Genomic DNA, 21,324 nt, shown 5'->3' on the forward strand with positions numbered 1-21,324 from the left:
TTAAACATACCCCCTAGCGCCCCCCCCCCCCCCCCCACACCTCCACACATCTTGTCATGGAATTTCAACATGTTTGAATCCAAAGAGAATAATGAACCCTTAGCTAATTCTCCATCATCCAGATTCAACAATTACCGGTTTTGGTCAATCTTATTTCCTTTCCATCCTCTACCCACTGGAATAATAATTGAAGCAAATCCTAGACAGATCATTTTATTTGAAATATTATATATTGTTTCTCTTAAAAGGTGCTTCCCCTTTTTTATTATTTTTTTATTGAAGTATAATTAACATACTAGTTTGAGATGTACAATTCTATGCATTTACTCAGCGCTTATCAATTAAGTGTAATTGAGTTCCCCCATCCACCTCTTCTTTGGCGACCACCAGTTTGTTCTGTGTATTTTAGAGTGTTTTCTTGTTTCTTTTTTTTCTTTGGTGGTTCATTTGTTTCCTAAATTCCATATCTGAACTCATATGGTATTTGTCTTTCTCTGACTGACTTATTTCACTTAGCATTATACTCCCTAGGTCCATCCAGGTTGTTTGTTGCAAATGGCAAGATTTAATTCTTTTTTTAATAATCAAATAATACTATCGAGTGTACTGTGTGTGTGCATGTGCATGTGTGTAGATATCACATCTTTACCCACTCATTATAGACACTTGGTTTGTTTCCATATCTTAGCTATTGTAAATAATGCTGTAATAAATATAGGGGTGCATATATCTTTTTGAATTAGTGTTTTCATTTTTTAAAAATTTTTATTTATTTATGATAGTCGCACACACACACACAGAGAGAGAGAGAGAGAGAGAGAGAGAGAGGCAGAGACATAGGCAGAGGGAGAAGCAGGCTCCATGCACTGGGACCCGACGTGGGATTCGATCCCAGGTCTCCAGGATCGCGCCCTGGGCCAAAGGCAGGCGCCAAACCGCTGTGCCACCCAGGGATCCCAGTGTTTTCATTTTAAGTAAATATGTAGTAGTAGAAATATTGGATTGTATGTTATTTCTATTTTTAATTTTTTGGGGAGTCCCTATGCTGTTTTCCACAGTGGCTATACCAATTTGCATGTCCATCAACAGTGCACAAGTGTTCCTTTTTCTCCACATCCTCTCTAACATGTTCCTTCTCATCTTCTGACAGGTGTAAGGTGGCATGTATGTCTTTGTGGTTTCAGTTTGATGATTACTTATGTTGAGCATCTTTTCATTTGTCCAATGGCCATCTGTATGACCTCTTTGGAAAAATTTCTATTTAGGTCCTTGGCTCAAATTTCAGTTGTATTATTTTGGGGGAAGTGTTGAGATGTGTAGCTTCTTTAAATATGTTGGATAGTAACCCCTTATCAGATATGTAATTCACAAATATCTTCTCCAATTCATTAGGGTTGTCTTTTTGTTTTGTGGATGGTTTCCTTCACTGTGCACAAACTTTTTATTTAAAAAGTTTAATTTTGCTTTTTCTTCCCTTGCCAGAGGCGACATATCTAGAAAAATGTTTCTATGGCCAATGTCAAAGATATTACTGCCTATATATTCTTCTAGGAGTTTTATGGTTTCAGGTTTCATATTTAGGTCTTTCATTCATTTTAAGTTTATTTTTATGTATGGCTTAGGAAAGTGGTCCATTTTCATTCTTTGGTATGTAGCTGTCCAGTTTTTCCAACACCATTTGTTGAAGAGACTGTCTTTTACCCATTGTGTATTCTTGCCTCCTATGTCGTAGATTAATTGAATATAAAAGTATGAGTTTATTTCTGGATTCTTATTCTGTTCCATGGATTTGTGTGTTTGTTATTATGCCAGTATCATATTGTTTTGACTCCTGTAGCTTTGTAGTATATCTTGTATATACTACAAGTATATTGTGATACTTCCAGCTTTATTCTTTTCTTCTCAGGATTGCTTTGGCTATTTGAGGTCTTTTGTAGTTCCATACAAATTTCAGCATTTTTTGTTCTAGTTCTGTGAAAAATGCTGTTGATGATATTTGATAGGGATTGTACGGAACCTGTAGATTGCTTTGGGTGTTTTTGTTCTTTTAATTTTTGTTTTATAGAAAGAGAATGAGAGCAAGCAGGGATAGAGAGGGGCAAGGGAGAGAGAGAGAATCTTAAGTTGGCTCCATGCCCAGCACAGAGCCCAAAGTGGGGCTTAATCTCATGACCCAAGATCACCACCTGAGTTGAAATCTCTTGCTCTTGCTCTTAACGGACTGAGCCATGCAGGTGTCCCCAGATTGCTTTGGGTAGTATGACATTTTAACAATATTGGTTTTTCCAGTCTACGAGTATGGAATATCTTTCCATTTGTTCGTGTAGTCTTGTTTGATGCTTGGTTTGGTTTCTCTCTTTTTAAAAAAAAAATAGAAACTACATCATTAATTAATACTGATATTGTCAGTTCAGGTCTACAGTGATTTTCTTTTACATCAGTGTTACTGTACTTATATCGCCATTCTCCTATGTTGAAAATTCTAGTCCTTAATATTATCGTAAGTGTTCATTTGCTTTATCCTGTGCCACACGTGTGACTCTTGTATTCTCAATAATACTGCCGCTGATACGATTATAAAACAGTTGAAGATTTATTTGAAAGACTATTTTTATCCTTGGGGTATATCTATTTGAGGTGTACAGTTACAAATACGTATTTTTAAAAGTCACTTGGAACAATTCCTTTGTGATTATGGCAATAATTGGATACCTAGTAGCTTTGCTTCATTTTAGAATTACTTTTTTCCTAAAGCTTATTTTGTTTTATAGTTATGTAAAATTAATGATTCCAGTGTCCAGTCTATAAAGAAAGGCATACTCGAGGAAATCTATGTTCCACACCTGTACCCTTCTCCCTGGTTCCTTCTTCTCTCTGTAGTAACTATTATAAAAATTTAAACAAAAATAGATAAACAGTGCTATAATGGATAGTTTTGTGCATTCAGCTTTCCATATATATGTGTATGTTTTTTTCTTTTATGATGAGGGTGTCTTTGGGTTAGGTTTCTAGAAGTGAGATTTCTGGATCACTGATTTATTAGATACTGCCAAATTCTCTGCTATAGGACTTAATATTATTTTGTATTCCCACTGGCAGTGTATGTATTCATCCTTCCAGCCTTGCCAACAGAATGTACCGTCAGACTTTTAGAATCTAACAGCTGGAAAATATCTCAGGGTGGTTTTAATTTGATGGGAACTTTCTGTTCCTATACTTAACCCATTTTTTCTCTAGAAATGTAGGTCTTTTTCTTTATTTTAGAAGCTCTTAATATATTAGAGACACTTTTTTTTTTTTTTTTAAATCTGAGAGAAAGCACAAGCAGTGGGAAGACAGAAGGAAAGACTCTTAAGTAGACTTCATACTCGGTACAGGGCCTGATGTGGGGCTAAGTCTCACTATCCTGAGATCATGACCTGAGCTGAAATCAAAAGTTGGATGCTTAACTGAGACACCAGGCACCCGTAGAGACATTAAATTTTTATTCATGGAAGTTGCAAATATTTTTCCATTAACCATATATTTTTTGTGTGTATATATATATTTTATTGGAATTCGATTCGCCAACATATAGCATAACACCCAGTGCTCACCCCATCAAGTGCCCCCCTCAGTGCCCGTCACCCAGTAACCCCATCCCCCCGCCCACCTCCCTTTCCACCACCCCTTGTTTGTTTCCCAGAGTTAGGAGTCTCTCATGTTCCATCACCCTCACTGATATTTCCCACTCATTTTCTCTCCTTTCCCCTTTATTCCTTTTCACTATTTTTTATATTCCCCAAGTGAATTAGACCATATAATGGTTTGTCCTTCTCCAATTGCCATTAGTCATATCTTAAAAGTTTACTTAATGTTGTTTTTTTCCTTGTAAAATATTTTAATTTCAGGTTATTACATTTGTCACTTTTCCCTTTACCTTCTGACTTTTACCTAACTCTGGGAAATATATATATTTATATATACACACACACATATGTTTCTAAAAATTATGAAACATAGTCATAAAATTGCCAATCTAAAGAATTCTGGTATAACGTCTGCAAAGTCTCTTTTGCTGTGTAGCATAGCATATTCACAGGTTTTAGGGATTCACATATGGACATCTTTGGAGGATCCATTTTGCCTATGACTCTTCTTTAGAAAGTTTCCTTAATTCCCAGCTTATACTGGACTTCACCCATGTTTTTTCTAATGTTTACATGGTTTAGATTTAAATCCTTTATCCTTCTTGAATTCATTATGGTGTGAGGAGTGAGTCCAATTATATTTTAACAAATGCAGTGAAGTCCTTCCACTTTATTAGACTCCACTTATTAAAAAGTTGAAATAATCTTTACCTCACTGATTTGAACTGCTCTTACCACATACTAAATTTCTTTCTTTTTTTTTTTTTTTACTACATACTAAATTTCTATAGGGATTGTCTACTCTGTCCAATTGGGATACCAATATAATACTTTTAATTATAGAGTCTTTCTCTAAGGTATCCTTAAATGTCTGTGAGACCAGATCCCTCTCATTCTTCTTTTGCAGGATTTTCCAGCTTTTCTTGCTTATTTATCTTTCTAAAGAATTTTGAAGTAACTTGTTGATAACGGGCAGGGGGATGTCTGATGGTATTAAATTTATAAGTTAACTCAGGGAGAGTGATTTTGCCTAATGCCCTTTCTCTGTGGAAAAGATCATAAGGTTTTACTTCTTAGTTCTATGAATATAGTGAATTAATGGCTTTCCTTTTTTTAAAAAAAAAGATTGTATTTATTCATGAGAGACATAGATTGGCAGAGACATAGGCAGAGGGAGAAGCAGGTTCTCTACAGGGAGCCTGATGTGGGACTCGATCCCAGGACCCCGGGATCATGACCTGAGCCGAAGGCAGACAGATGCTTAAACACTGAGCCACCCAGGTGTCCCGAATTAATGGATTTCCTAATGTAAAATCATTCTTGCAAATAGTAATAAACCAAACTTGGTCATGATTTTTTAAAAATGTTCTGTTGGATTCCATTTGCTAATGTTTCATTTTAAGAGTTGTTAGAATGATATTCGTAAGTGAGAATGGTCTGAAGTACAAAATCAATGGTTACAAAATCAATGGTTTACTCATATAACAGGACCTTTGAAATTGCCCTTTTTTTAATGGTCTGGAAAAGTTTAACTGCTATTGAGATACTGATTTTAACATGTTTATTTATTTTTAAAGATTTCATTTATTTATTCATGAGAAACACAGAGAGAGAGGTGGAGACATAGGCAGAGAGAGAATCTGATATGGGACTCGATCCTAGGACCCCAGGATCACGCCCTGAGCTGAAGGCAGCTGCTCAACCACTGAGGCACCCAGGTATCCCTGATTTTTACATGTTTAGTAGAATTTTCCTACTGGGGTGAGGTATTTTAGTGTAAGGGGAGAGCATGTTAGTTCTTCTATTTTCTTCTATGGTAACTTGCCATTTAAGACTTAATGCTGGTCGGATAAATTATAGTCTTCTTAGAAATTATCCATTCCAATGAAGTCTTCAAACTTATTCGCAGAATTCTGTACAACAGTCTCTTATGATACTTTCAGTTTCTTCTGTTTTGATCATCATTCCCCATTTGTCATGTCTATTCTATGTATTTGTGTGTCCTTCCTTTTTGTCTATGATGATGATTTTTTTAATGACCAAATTTGGATTTATTCTGCTTATTTTTCTGTTTTCTAGCTTCAATTTCTAGAAATTAAATGCTAGAAAGAAATTCTAGTGTTAATTTCTGCTTTACCTTTATTCAGTCTTCCCTTCTGTCTTTTTTTTGGGGGGGGGGGGTAGAAGATTGCTTTGTTGCTGTTTCTTAGCTTTTAAGTCCTGTATGAGTCTTTGAATTTCATTTTTAATATAACTTAAATATTATAAATTTTCCTGTGGTAAGTCAGAGATTTTGATACATTAGAATTTATTTATTTTTATTTTTAAGAAATTCTGCAATTTAACTTGATCTAAGAATATTCAATACTATGTTTCAAGTTTCCAGGCAACAGGACTTTTAATTAAAAAAAGAATCTCTACACCCAATGTGAGATTTGAACTTACAACTCCAAAATCAAGAATTGCATGTTCTTACTACTGTGCCAGCCATGCACCCCAACGGGTCTTTTAGTTTTTATTTTATTATTCATTTCTCATTTCATTCCTTCAGAAAGGTCATAGTACAATTTCCTGTATCATTTCTATTTTCCTCAGATTGACAGGGTTATTGCAGTTTCACCTGTATATAGCCTAAGATTTGGCTGATTTTCCTGCGTATTTCCATGTGCATTTACTAAAAGGTAACCCTCCATTATCTGAGTTCAGAGTTTTAGATCTAAAAGATCTAACTTACTGATTACGTTGTTTAGGTGTTCTACATTCTCTCTAATTTTTTGGCCACTTGATCTTTCTTAAATTGAAAGTATTCTGCTTAATGATGGCTCTTGCTATGTTGTTTGGAATTTTCAGAACTGTTACGTCTTCGTTAGGAATTGCATCTTTTAGCATCATGAAGTGTCCTTTGTTTTTCTTTTCGGTCTGACTTCTACCTTATGAGTTGTCAAAGTGTGACGTCCCATTTCTTTTAATTGCATTTGTCCACATCTAATTTATCCTTTTATTTTATTTTATTTTTTTTTTTTTATTTATGATAGTCACAGAGAGAGAGAGAGAGAGAGAGAGAGGCAGAGACACAGGAGGAGGGAGAAGCAGGCTCCATGCACCGGGAGCCCGACGTGGGATTCGATCCCGGGTCTCCAGGATCGCGCCCTGGGCCAAAGGCAGGCGCTAAACCGCTGCGCCACCCAGGGATCCCCCTTTTATTTTTAATCTTTCTGAATCAGTCTCTCCTTTTCCTTCTCCCTGTATCCCTCCACTCTTCCTCCCTGAGAGAGAGTGTATCCACCTTGTATGCAGCATAGTCAAGGATTTTGCTTTGTTAGTTAATCTGAACTTTGTCGTTTTTTTTTAAAGATTTTATTTATTTATTCATAAGAGACACACAGAGAGAGAGAGAGAGAGGCAGAGACACAGGCAGAGAGAGAAGCAGGCTCCATGCAGGGGAGGGGCCCTGAGGTGGGACTTGATACCCAGGATCATAGGATCATGCCTTGGGCTGAAGGCAGACGCTCAACCGCTGAGCCACCCAAGTGTCCCAAACTTTATCTTTTTGTAAATGAGTTTAATTCATTTACACTTATTGATATGATCTTTATGTTTGACCTCAAATTTTTCAGGTTTCATTGCACACATGCATAAGGACTAGGTTATCTGCCTTATTTAATGTGTATATAAACTTTTAATACTTGGGAAGATTTGTTTTTACTCTAATAATTAGATTTATATGTATACCTTCATATAATACCCTTGACACCTATCTTTTTTTAGGGGAGCACTGTCGTGCTTCTGTGAGCAATATTGGTATTGGCTCCAAGCCCATTTTCCTTTTTATCCTTTTTCTCTAATGTCAGATTTGAAGTCGTCTCTTACTTCTGGCCAGTATCTAACGGGGAATCATTATGTTTATTTTTCTTTTATTGTACTTCTCTCATTCTCCCTACATTTTTTGATAGTTGTATTGGGTTATGCCTTCCCTTATAACTATAGGTTTTTTTATTGTGGTAAAAAATATGTAACTAAAGACTTACTATCTCAACAATTTTCTAAAAATATTTTATTTATTTATTCATGAGAGATACACAAAGAGAGGCAGAGACATAGGCAGAGGGAGAAGCAGGCTCCACACAGGGAGCCTGACGTGGGACTTGATCCTGGGACTCCAAGATCATGCCCTGGGCCGAAGGCAGACACTGAACCGCTAAGCTACCCAGGTGTCCCTCAACAATTTTTAAGTATATAGTTTATTAGTGTTAAGTGTATTCACATTGTTTTGCAGTAGAGCTTTTGAACCTTTTCACCTAGCAAAACTGAAACTCTACCCCCATTAAACAACAGTCTCCTCTGCTCAGCAACCACCTTTCTACTTAGACTACTTGCAGTACTTTGTATGAGTAGAATCATATAGGATTTGTCCTTTTGTGACTGGTTATACATCATTTAGCTTTTTAAAAAAATTTTTATTAAGTTTTTAATTTTAATTCCACTCTAGTTAGTATACAGTGTTATATTAGTTTCAGGTGTACAATGTAGTGATTCAGTAATTTTACACATTGCTCAGTGCTCATCATGTTAAGTGTACTCTTTAATCTCCATCACCTATTTCACCCATCCCTTCACCTTCCTCCCCTTTGGTAACCATCAGTTTGCTCTATATAGTTAAGAATCTGTTTCCTGGTTTGTCTTTTTTTCCCCTTTGTTCATCTATTTTGTTTCTTCAATTCCCCATGAGTGAACTCATATGGTATTTGTCTTTCTCTGACTTATTTCACTTAGCATTATACTCTAGCTCCATCCATGTTGTTGCAATGGCAAGATTTTTTTTAAAGATTATTTATTTATTCATGAGAGGCACAGAAAGAGAGAGAGAGAGAGAGAGAGAGAGAGAGAGAGAGAGAGGCAGAGACACAGGCAGAGGGAGAAGCAGGCGCCATGCAGGGAGCCCGACGTGGTACTTGATCCCAGGTCTCCAGGACCCCACCCTGGGCTGAAGGTGGCGCTAAACCACTGAGCCACCTGGGCTGCCCCAAGATTTTATTTCTTAAAAAATTATAATTGACACAGAATGTTACATTAGTTTCAAGTATATAGAATATTGATTTGACAGGTCTATAGGTTATGCTATGCTCACCACAAGTATAGCTACCATGTGTCAACATACAACACTATTATGGTATATTTCCTATACTGACTATATTCCCTATACTGTACCTTTCATGCCCAAGACTTTCATTCAATAACTGAAAGTCTGTACCTTTCTTTCTTTCTTTTTTCTTTTAAGCCTATACCTTTCAATAATCTTTACTCCATTCCTTCATTCTCCTCCCCTCTGGGAACCACCAATTTGTTCTCTGCATTTATTAGGTCTGTTTCTGGTTTTGGTTTGTTTGTTCATTTGTTTGTTTTTTTAGATTCCACATATACATGAAGCCATACAGTATGTGTCTTTCTCTGCCTGACTTATTTCACTTAGCATAATACATTCTAAATTCAACCATATTGTTGCAAATGGCAAGATTATATTTTTTATGGCTGAATAATATTCCTTGTATATATACACTACATCTTTTAGTGGGCCCTTGGGTTGCTTCCATACTTGGCTATTGTAGATACTGCTGCAGTAAACATACGGGTGCATATATTCTTTTGAATTGCTGTTTTCATTTTCTTGAGTAATACCCAATAGTAGAATTACTAGATCATATGGTAATTCTATCTTTAATTTTTTTTTAAGATTTTATTTGAGAGACAGAGAAAGCGAACCCAAGTGGGGGAGGAGCAGAGGGAGAAAAAGAGAGAGAGAAGCCCAAGTAGACTCCCCACTGAGCAGGGAGCCTGATGTGGGGCTTGATCCCAGGATTCTGGGATCACGACCTGAGCCACCTCGGCGCCCCTAATTTTTTTTTAAGGATTTTATTTATTTATTTATTTGAGAGAGAGAGAGAGAGAACAAGCATTTGTTCATGAGCGGGGGAGGAGCAGAAGGAGAGGAACAAAGAGACTCCATGCTGAAATTGGGGCCCACATGGGGCTTGATCCCACAACCCTGAGATCATGACCTGAGCCAAAATCAAGAGTTGGATGCTTAACTGATTGAGCCACTCAGGCATCCATCTATCTGTAATTTCTTATTAAATTACAGAACCTTGGTACTGTTTCCTATAGTGGCTGCACCAATTTACTTTCCCACCAAAAGCACACAGGGTTCTGTTTTCTCCACATCCTCATCAATACTGTTATTGTCTATTTGATTTTAGCCATCTGATAGGTGTAAGGTGGTATTTTATTGTGGCTTTGATTTGCATATCCCTGATGATGAGTAATGTTGAACACCTTTTCATATGTCTGTTGGCCACCTCTATCCTCTTTGGAAAAATGTCTTTCGAAGTCTTCTCTCCATCTTTTAATTGGATTATTTGGGGTTTTTTGGTGTTAGGTTGTATAAGTTCTTCATATATATTGCAGATATTTACCTCTTTTTGGATATATCATTTGCAGGTATCTTCTCCCATTCAATAAGTTGTTTTGTCATTTTGCTTATGGTTTCCTTTGCCGTGCAATAGCTTTTTATTTTGGTATATTCCCAATATTTTAATTTTTCTTTTATTTTCTTTGCCTGAGGAGATCTATCTACAAAAATAATTGCTAAGTCCAATGTCAAAGACATTACTGTCTATGTTTTCTTCCAGAAATTTTGTGATTTCAGGTCTCCCATTTAAGTTTCATCCATCTTGAGTTTATTTTTATGTATGCTGTTAAGAAAGTGGTTCAGTGTCATTCTTTGTATGCTAGCTTTGTAGTATATCTTGAAATCTGGAATTAAGATATGTCCAGCTTTATTCTTTTTTCTCAAGATTGCTTTGGCTTCATCATTTAGTTTTATAAGTTGATAGTTTATAATGCTTAATACTAGTCCTTATGTAGATGTCTTTAGTCATTTTAATTGTCTGCATTTCTTTCTCTAGTAGATTTCCTAGGAATGATTCATGGGAATAGGTTGTTTAGGTTGTATATAAAATCTTTGGCTAACATTTCCTTTTCCTGAGTATCTTAAATATATTACTATATTGTGTTCTGGAAAAAAAACTGTTGCTATCAAAAAATGATTATAATCTCATTTTATTCTCTTAAAAAGGATTCAGTGTTTTCATATTAATGTCCAAAGGATTTTTTTGTTTCTAAGAATTTGATTAGAATATGCCTTGATATTGGCCAACTTGGGCTGATTTTCCTAGATATGTGATATGTCCTTTCATTTTGTAGTATAAAATCTTTTATTTGGGAAATTTTCTTTAGAGTTTTAAAATATTCTATTCTATTGTTTTCAGTTTCCTTCTTTAGAAACTTCTAAAATACACATGTTGGATCTTTTTTGCTTTTTTTTTCTTCTTTCACTTGTATTTTTTCCAGATTCAATAAATGTCATTCAAAATATACACTTTGTAAATTGAGGTGTAAGTGACATAACTTTATATTAGTTTCAGATGTACAACATAATGATTCAGTACTTGCATATTTTGCAATCACAAGAATAAGTCCTGTTAACATTCATCACCATACGTAGTTATGAGTTTTTTCTCGTGATGGGAACTTTCAAGATCCACTCTTATAGCTAATTTCTAAAATGCAATGCAGTATTATTAACTATAGTCATCATGTACATTACAACTTCATGACTTAATTCATTTCATAATTGGATATTTGTACTTTTGGACCTCACCCATTTCATCCACTCCCCAACTCCTGCCTCAGGCAACCACTAATCTGTTTTCTTTTTCTTTCTTTCTTTTTTTTTTTTTTTACTAATCTGTTTTCTATATTCATATGCCCATCTTTTCTTTTCTTTTCTTTTCTTTTCTTTTCTTTTCTTTTCTTTTCTTTTCTTTTCTTTTCTTTCTTTTCTTTTCTTTCTTTTTCTTTCTTTCTTTCTTTCTTTCTTTCTTTCTTTCTTTCTTTCTTTCTTTTTTTCTTCTTTCTTTTTCTTTCAGGAGTCTATATACGTGAGTTTGTAAGGTATGTATCCTTTTCTGTCTGAAATATCTCACTTAGTATAGTGCCCTCAAGGTCCATCCCTGTTGTCACAAATGCCATGATTTCATTCTTTATGAGTGAATAACACTCCATTGTGTGGATGTCTTTGTATGTATATATATCACATTTTGCTTATCCACTGATCAAATGATGGACACAGGTTTTTTGGCCGTGTGAATGATGCTGCAGTGAACATGAGAGTGCAGTTATTTCTTCAAGATCCTAAATTCACTTCCTTTGAATTTATACCTAAAAGTGGTATTGCTGGATTATATGGTAGTTTTATTTCTAATTATTTGAGGAACTTTCATAGTGTTTTCTCTACTGGCTGCATCAATGTACATTCTAACAGTGCACAAGGGTTTCCTCTTCTCCACATCCTCACCAACACTTGTTATTTGTGGTCTTTTTGATAATAGCCATTCTAATAGGTGTAAGGTGATATCTCAGTGTAGTTTGGATTTGCATTGCCCTGATGATTCATGATGATGAGCACCTTATTAGATTCTCTCGTTTTTAACTGGATAGTTTATGATTTTTTGCTATTAAGTTGTATGAATTCTTTATATATTTTGGATATTAACCCCTTCTCTGATAAATGATTTGCAAATATTTTCTCCTGTAAGTTGCCCTTTTTATTTTGTTGATAATTTCTTTCAGTTATTTTCTATGTTTCAAGCGTTTTCTCCTTTAAAATTTCTAGTTATTTTGAGGCATTATGCTTATTTGGTCTTGTGATACTTCTAGTTTAAGCTCTACTTCTGAAATTATTTTTTTCCTTTTTATTTCTAATTATTTTCATAGTTCTTTCATCTCTAAGAAATCTTACTTCTTTAATCACCTCAGTTTTGAATTTCTCTAAGACTGATTTATGTGGTTCTTTCATAACTTCTGTCATTGTGTTAATTTATTTAAACTTAGTTTAGAATATTAGGGTCAGTTTTCACGTACTTGTGGGCATGTTTTTCTAGAGTGCTTTCATTATAGGGGAATTATTCTGCTCTTTATTTATTATTATTTTTTTTTAATGAAAATTTTCTTTTTTTTTTTTTTTAATTTATTTATGATAGTCACACAGAGAGAGAGAGAGAGGCAGAGACACAGGCAGAGGGATAGGCAGGCTCCATGCACCGGGAGCCCGACGTGGGATTCGATCCCGGGTCTCCAGGATCACGCCCTGGGCCAAAGGCAGGCGCCAAACCGCTGCGCCACCCAGGGATCCCTCTTTATTTTTTTTATATGTAACTTTCTATGAGATTTGATGGTAACTTTTACTGTTAATCATTTTATGAGAAATTGGTTTTTCTACTTTTAAGAGGGCAGGAGGGGCCAAGATAACTTTTTAAAATCTTTATAGGTTTGGATCATCTGGGTGTATTACATTCATCAAGTAGTCAAAAATACAGTTTCCTATTATTGTCTTATTCTACTTAGGCTGCTGTACCAGAATATCACCAACTTGGGTAGCATATAAACAACAGGAATTTATTTAATATTGTAGATGAAGATGCTAATATATACTTTAACTGAGAATTTTTTAAAAATTCTCAGTCACACATTTTCCCTTTGAAGCACAGAAATAAGTCCATAAAACAAGAATCAAAATAACATATTAAAACAAGGGTTGCTAAACTATGACAAGGCTAAATCCAGTACGCTGCCTGTTTTTCTGCAACCTGGAAGCTAGGAATGATTTTTACATTTTTAATGGTTGGAAAAAAGTCAAAAGAAAAATAATGTTTTGTGACAAATGAAGTTTACATGAAATTTATATTTTGGTGCCCACAGTAAAGTTTTATTGGAACTCAGCCTTGACATTCATTTACATATTTTCTATGGCTTATTTTGCCCAATGGCAGAGTTGAGTGGTTGTGACAGAAACTATAGCCCACAAAGTCTAAAATATTTACCATGTGGCTATTTATATAGAACAAAGCGAGATGGAATATCTCATTAACCTGGGAAAGCTAGGTCCATGAGAATCCTAGGTTTTAGATCATCTCTTGAATTTAATTTTGGTTCTACCAGAGTGATCAATAAAAAAATTGGTTTGATCCTCAATTAGAATTTAGTTTCATTCATGACTTTGGTAGGACCCATGAATAAAGTATTTGAAATAGTTTTCTTTCTCCCTAACTAAAATCTTACCTCACAGCTGTCATCCTAGAGTAAAAGGGAAGACTAACATATCATTTTGTGCTGGGCCACATAATTAATGGCCCAGTGCACACATTGATGGGTTTAGATGAAAAGTGACTGAAATTTGAACCGTTAGCTTTCCCTTTCTTGTTACTTCAAAACTAGTTTAGGCTTTAAACATCAACTTACAGGTGTTTATCTTTTCTTACTTGTCAGATAAATAGGCTTCCTGAGACATAGTTGTGTGGTTTGCTGCACCTCAAAAAGAAAAGCCCAGTAATCCTCCAGTTGATTTCACGGACAAAGACTAAACTACCTAATATTGCTTAAGGTTGCCTCCATCCATTGACATATCCTTCATATGCATTCAGATATGAAAAATTAGAAGTGTCACTATTAAATACTAAGTTACTGAACAATCATGCTGAAAACATCTTTACCTCATGGTTTGAACGCTGACCAGAATTCAATTTATGGTAAAGAATTAAAACCTTTACTACTTACCTAAAAGCTAGACATTTGAATTATTACCTTATTGAAATTTAGACCACAAAAGTTATTTTGTTGCAAGTAAGGTTTTTGGTCAGGAAAGAAGGGGATTATGAGGGATTTTCATTGACTATACTGTACTCTGTACAATTTGTATTTTTCAATAGTTCATATTTTATTAAGATCAGTTAAAATTAAATCTAATACTTAATAGTAAATATTTAGAATATTATTAAGAAGCCAATAAACTGTAACACTTGTTTGTTTATTTATTTATTTATTTAATTATTTTAAAGATTTTATTTATTTATTCATGAGAGACAGAGAGAGAGAGAGAGAGGCAGAGACACAGGCAGAGGAAGAAGCAGGCTCCATGTAGGAAGCCTGGTGTGGGACTCGATCCTGGGTATCCAGGATCACGCCCTAGGCTGTAGGGGTGTTGCCCAACACTTGTTTTTAATCCCTTATTTCAGTTCAAAATTATACAGTTAGAAAAATATAATGTGAGGGGCACCTGGGTGGCTCAGTGGTTGAGTGTCTGCCTTGGGCTTAAGTCGTGATTCTGGGGTCCTGGGACGGAGTCTCATATTGGGCTCCCTGCAGGGAGCCTGCTACTCCCTCTCCTGTGTCTCTGCCTCTCTCTGTCTCTCATGAATAAATACTCCCTCTCCTGTGTCTCTGCCTCTCTCTGTCTCTCATGAATAAATAAATAACATCTTTAAAAAAAGTATAATGTGAATATATATTTTTCTGCATCTATTTTAATATTTTAATGTAAAGTTAGGCATTTCTAATAAAATACAGTATGCTTTAAAACAGATTTTTTTCACCATAGGTCTCCAATGAAGTTATTGGTATTAGCAGCATTTTTAATTTAGTATATATTAATAGTATTTTAAAATACTGGTGCAAAACCTACCAACAATTAATAAAATTATTTTCTTTGTCTTCAATCTGAAATAGCTGAACTATAATGAAGGGTGAATTAGCTAATTGTAATGTTTAAATATACAACTTATATATAGGCATAGTGTGATAAATCTTTTTTGCATTACTCTTTGCTATTTGGGTTTGTATTTCGTTTTTTTTTTTTTTTTTTTTTCCAGATGGATGCTTTTATGAGCCAAAACATAGGAGCAGTTTCTGAATTTACCTTCAGGCATTAAGACAAAAGAAGCAGGGGTATTATAACCCAGCTTGTTTAAAACATCACTCTGCTACTTTGAATGACAGTTAACAATTTATAAGTAGGGTGTGGCTAATAAAGTCACCCAAGCAGACAGAAGCATAGGTTTCTTTTATACACACTCCTGGCCTGTCAGTCACATCTCCCAAATGCTTTGTTGCACAGGCATGCCAATAACTAAAACCACATTTTATCATTCTTGTACCCAAAGGATTTTAAAAGGCCATACAACCATATTAGTGTTTGAAAATTGCAGGTTAAAGTTGAAATCCTCAAGCAGAGACTTCTTTTCCATCTAAAAGTGTAAAATTTGGGGGGCACCTGGGTGGCTCAGTTGGTTAAGCAACTGCCTTCGGCTCAGGTCATGATCTGAGCCCAGGTCATGATCTGAACCCACATTGGGCTCCCTGCTCAGCGGGGAGTCTGCTTCTCCCTGTCTCTCTGCCCCTCCTCCTGCTTGTGCTTTCTCTCTCGCTCTCACTCTCTCAAATAAATAAAATCTTAAAAAAAAAATTAAAGAGTAAAATTTCCTTGCAACTGATATAATGTATTTAGGAATGATGAAAATTATAATTAAACAAAATTGTTAAAACTTTGGCTTTAAAGTAACTTGTTCTGCCTTGTTTCCAACATTTTTTATATAGTAACTTTTACACATCTAGAAAATGTTAATACAGATGACTTAAATATATATGTATATTATCTTCAGTGGTTTAATGCATATTTTATGCAAATTAAGGTACAGTAAAAACAAACAACAGCAACAACAACCAAAAAAAAACCTATGGCTATGCTGACTACATCCCCCTTTCCCTGCTGCCCTGAACATGGCATCCTCAGTAAGTTTTTCTTATTTACTTATGTATTGTCTGTACGTATTTTCTCTTTTGTGTGGTAATCTGGTACATAAATTTAATTCTAAGGCATAAACTTGGGTGATAGAAGCAGAGTTTAAGCCAATAAAAGTTTTAGCACTTTCTGGTTTTAGAAAATTGGTTCCCATAATAGCAGATTTCAAAGCTGGAGAGGAGGTGGTTGGGAGTTTGTGACTTCTCCTATAGCCTCTGTGCTTGGGGCACGGCCGCGAAGTGACTGGAGAGAGGCAGCAGCAGCACAGAGTGGCTGAATCCGACTGAACACAACCAGCCCTGAGCCTGGTGTCAGGGAGTCGGTTACAGCTCTGCCTGGGAAAGGCTCAAGGAAACTCGGAGGTAAAGCGGATAGTGTGCACGTGTTCCGGAGTAAAACGGTGTCCACAGCTTTGACGGTCTCCTGATGACTGTTGTCTATGGCTTGGCACATAAGAAGGTTTTCTCTTAAGTCCTTTTAGGTTTCGCAGTGTAAAGTCCTTCCTGAACTAGTGATTTCTGAGTCTTTGTGAAATTACCCAGTGGTGCAGGAAAATGAAACAAAGCAAAACACAATATAGGCTAGTATCTTTTTGAATTACTGTTCTTGTTTTCTCTGGGTAAGTCTAGTAATGGAGTTTTTGGGTCATGTGGTCTTTTCTGCATTTAAGTTTTTGAGGAAATTCCATATTGTTTTCCATGGTGGCTGCACCAATTTACATTTTCACTAACAGTGCCTGAGGGCTCATTTTTCTGCATATCCTCACCAACACTCCTTGATTCTTGGTTTTTTGTTTATTTTTTTAGCTGTTCTGACAGATGTCAAGTGATATCTTGTTGTGGTTTTGATTTGCATGCCCTTGATGATGTGATGCTGACCATCTTATGTGTCTGTTGGCCATCTGATTCTCTATCCATTTTTAAATCAGATTGTAGGTGCTGGGTTGTATAATTTTTTTTTGGTGCTGGGTTGTATAAATTCTCCATATATTTTAGATATTCACTTCTTTTTGTATATATCATTTGTAAATATCTTCTCTGGTTTTTTTTCTTTAAATATCTTCTCCTCTTTAGTAGGTTTCCTTGTTGTTTTCTTGATCGTTTCCTTTACTGTGCAAAAGCTTTTTATTTTGACGTAGCATTACCATCCATAGCCAAGATAATGGAATCAATCTAAGTGTCCATCAATAAACAAATGGATAAGGAAGATGTGATGTATACACACACATACACGTGCAATGGAACATTACACAGCCATAAAAAAGGATGAGATCATGCCACTTGTAATGACTTTGATAGACCAAGAGAGTGTTATGCTAAGTGAAATAAGTCAGAGAAAGACAAATACCATATGATTTTACTCCTATGTGGAATCTTAAAAAAAACAACAACAACAAATGAATAAACAAACAGCAGAATCAGACCTATAAATACAGAGAACAAATTGATGGTTGCCAGAGAGGAGTGGCAGGGTGGGTAAAATGAGTGAAAAGGAGTAGGAGACACAGGCTTCCAGGTATGGAATGAATAAGTCATGGGAATAAAAGGAACAGCATAAGGAGTATAGTCAGTGGTATTATAATAGTGTTGTCTGGTGACAGACGGTGGCTACACGAGGGGTGAGTATAGCATAAGAGATAAACTTGTGGAATCACTATGTTGTACATGTGAAATGAATGTAACCTTGTATGCCAGTGTTTACCCAAATAATAACTTTTTTAAAAGGTGAAAAAAGCAGGCATGGAAGTCAGAATTACTATGCAGTGATACTCTGTAAATGAATATAGTAAATTACTATTTACTGGCATAGTAACATTCCAGTGTAGAACTTATGTTTGAATTCTTCTTTTTTTTAAAGATTTTGTTTATTTATTCATGAGAGACACAGAGAGAGAGAGGGGCAGAGACACTGGCAGAGGGAGAAGCAGGTTCCATGCAGGGAGCCCAACCTGGGACTTGATCCCGGGTCTCCAGGATCACGCCCTGGGCTGAGGGTGGTACTAAACCACTGAGCAACCCAGCTGCCCTGTTTGAGTTTCCTTTAGCTACACAGAACCAGGTATATGGCCTCATGACTTCCCTGTCTTCTGGCCTGTATCCCTTATCTTTAGGGGCTTATCTCTAAAATGTTTTTGATTAGGTTAGGCATTGCCATGTGTAGGTGTCCACTTGTTTCCTCCCAACTGTCTTTGTTAGTTAAAATTCTGTGGGGAATTTACAACTAGAATTCAGGCAAAGTCTTACCACTTTTTTGAGAAGGTTCATTAAACAGAGCAATAAGGTTAGAAAAATAGGGTGTGAAATAACCTGTGAATCCCAGGGAAGTTTAAATATCTTTGAGGAAGGGGTGTGGGTTATGGCATTCTGGGTTAAGTCCTTTCCCGTAGTTAGAACATTGCCTAGGAGAGTCACCGCTGGGCTCTCCAAAGCTTCACCTTAGGGGTTGGTCCAGTGGTGATACTCTTGTAGGTAGTTAGCTTTGCCTAACCGAGATTCATATAAAGTTGACAGCTGAGAATAAAAATTTTTTTAAAAACACACGTGCGCATGCATGTAGCTGCTCCTAGTATAAAAGATCAGACTTCAAATTTTAGTATCTGGTTGAAGCTCTGCAGTGGGCTGAAGCACATCACAAATTCCTTTTAGTTTAAGAGTTTCTGGAAGGCTTTTCTACTTACAAGGGAGAAGTAGAAGTACAACTTCTTTAAGACACAGACCTCACATTGTACAGTGTTGAAACAATAGGGGTTCTCTCACACTCCACTCTCTTCCTTTTTTTAACATGCCATTAGAAAAAACTGAGGATCTCATGTATCCGAGCCATTGATCAGGGATATAGGAACAGAAGCATATGGTAACTACATTGTTTGCCATGCTAAGTGCTACGTCTTTCACTTACAGTTCTAGTAACGGGTAAGTGCTTTTGTTTCTTGGTTTGTTGACTACGTTTAAGGACCTGCCTAGAGGTGAAGCTTGCAGTTTGAGTCAGCAGTACAACACAGCCTGCATTTGTGGCTGTTCCATTTACACTGGTTATAAATGCAGATATAAGCAATTTAATATTTCATTATGCCTTGTAGTCTAGAAGTATTATTACAGATTTATATTTTTAAAATTGTAAATGCATTGTTTTAGTATGTATGTGTGTGTATATATACATGCTCATCATCTAGGAGTTTGATTTTGGGAGTTTTGTTTTTTATTCAAATATTTATTTGAGAGTGAGCGAGTGAGGAAGAGAGAACAAGCAAGGGGAGGGGCCGTGGGAGAGGGAGAAGCAGACTCCCCACTGAACAGGGAGCCCCATGCAGGGCTCGTTTCCAGGATCCCAGGATCATGACCTGAGCTGAAGAGAGATGCTTAACCAACTGAGCCACCCCTCAGCAGTTTTTTTTTTAAAGATTTATTTATTTATTTGTTCATGAGAGATAGAGAGAGAGGGGCAGAGACACAGGCGAGGGAGAAGCAGGCTCCATGCCGGGAGCCCAACGCGGGACTCAATCCCGGGACTCCAGGATCGCGCCCTGGGCTAAAGGCAGGCGCTAAACCACTGAGCCACCCAGGGATCCCCAAGCAGTTTGTTTTAAACAGAGGAAAAGGCCCATCAAATGTAAGAACAGTTGATCTAACCTATAAAGCCTAAAAAAAAAAAAAAAGAAAAAGAAAAAAAGAAGTGGCCCCAACAAACCAGTGTTCTATACAGACAATGCAAAATAGATATATTCTTTAATTATTTTAGTCTCTAAAGAAAAATGAAAAATGACTAGATCAGTTTTAAATAAATATAAATAAGTCTAAATGTAGGGAACCTTAAATCTTTAAAGTAGGAATTCCTATTTAAGGGAAACAACGCATCTTCCATTGATAATACTCATGAATTCTATTCACACCTGAATGTTGGGTCATTTTAACTAAACTGTGCAATGCTTTTGTGACTGTTCAGATAATACCTGAGAAACAAATGATAATCAGCAAAGACTCATTCTTCATTAACTCAATGATGTTAGCAGAGAACATTTTACTACCCTCTTCCAGGAGTATCACTAGACAGCAGATTGTCTAATTTTGAAAAGCTAAATAGCACTCATAAACCTGGCTATATAAAGAAAAGACAGTATTGCTACAGTTACATGAAGGTTCCTTGGAAGAGAGAAGCTGAACAATAATGGTCTAATTTCTGCTTTCCTACAGCATTTATAAGAGCCCCATTCTAGGGAAGTCAATGGGCAAAATCTGAATGAATTCTGCAAAATTGAAGACATAACCAGCTTCACATAGGGTAATTTGCTTTTGTTTTTTTTCCAAATTTTTGTTTAAATTCTAGTGAGTTAACACATAGTGTAATATTGTCTTCAAGAGCAGAATTTATTGATTCATCACATATAAATAACACCCAGTGCTCAACACGACAAGTGCCTTCCTTAATACCCAATATCCATCTAGTCTATCCCTCGCCCACCTCCCTCCATCAATCCTGTTCTCTATCGCTAAGAGTCTTTTATGGTTTGTTTCCCTGTCTTCCCCTCTTCCCATATGTTTTGTTTCTTAAATTCCACATATGACTGAGATCATGGTAGTATTTGTCTTTTTCTGACTTAATTCACTTAGCATAATCCACATCATTGCCAATGGCAAGATTTCATTCCTTTTATGGCTGAGTAGTATTTCATTTTATATCTATATATATCTATATCTATCTATCTATCTATCTATCTATCTATCTATCTATCTACATACATACATACATGCATATGCATGCCCCATCTTCCTTATCTGTTCCTCATGGATGGACACTTGGGTTCTTTCCATAGTTTGGCTATTGTTGATAATGCTGCTATAAACATCAGAGTATATGTTTCTTTGAATTTGTACTTTTGTATCCTTTGGGTAAGTACCTAGTAGTGCAACTGCTCATTTATAGCATAGTTCTGTTTTTAACTTTTTGAGGCACCTCCATTCTGTTTTCTAAGAGTGGCTGCACCAGTTTGCATTCCCACCAACAGTG

General features: G+C 36.0%; 1 protein-coding gene across 12 annotated transcripts in view; it reads right to left on the bottom strand.

The window, feature by feature from the left end:
- Window positions 1-21,324, bottom strand: part of WDPCP (WD repeat containing planar cell polarity effector) — a 424,783-nt gene that overhangs the window by 79,232 nt on the left and 324,227 nt on the right. Inside the window, exon 15 of one of the 12 annotated variants that reach the window (XM_038551413.1) lies at window positions 2,231-2,356. The exons of the other annotated variants lie outside the window; for them this stretch is intronic. Within the exon in view, the coding sequence (XP_038407341.1) occupies window positions 2,268-2,356 (89 nt within the window). The 3' untranslated portion in view covers window positions 2,231-2,267. Of the gene's footprint in view, window positions 1-2,230; window positions 2,357-21,324 lie in introns of those variants that run through there. 12 annotated transcript variants of the gene reach the window in all.

This window comes from Canis lupus, chromosome 10, assembly GCF_011100685.1.
Source record: "Canis lupus familiaris isolate Mischka breed German Shepherd chromosome 10, alternate assembly UU_Cfam_GSD_1.0, whole genome shotgun sequence".
Lineage (NCBI taxonomy): Eukaryota > Metazoa > Chordata > Mammalia > Carnivora > Canidae > Canis > Canis lupus.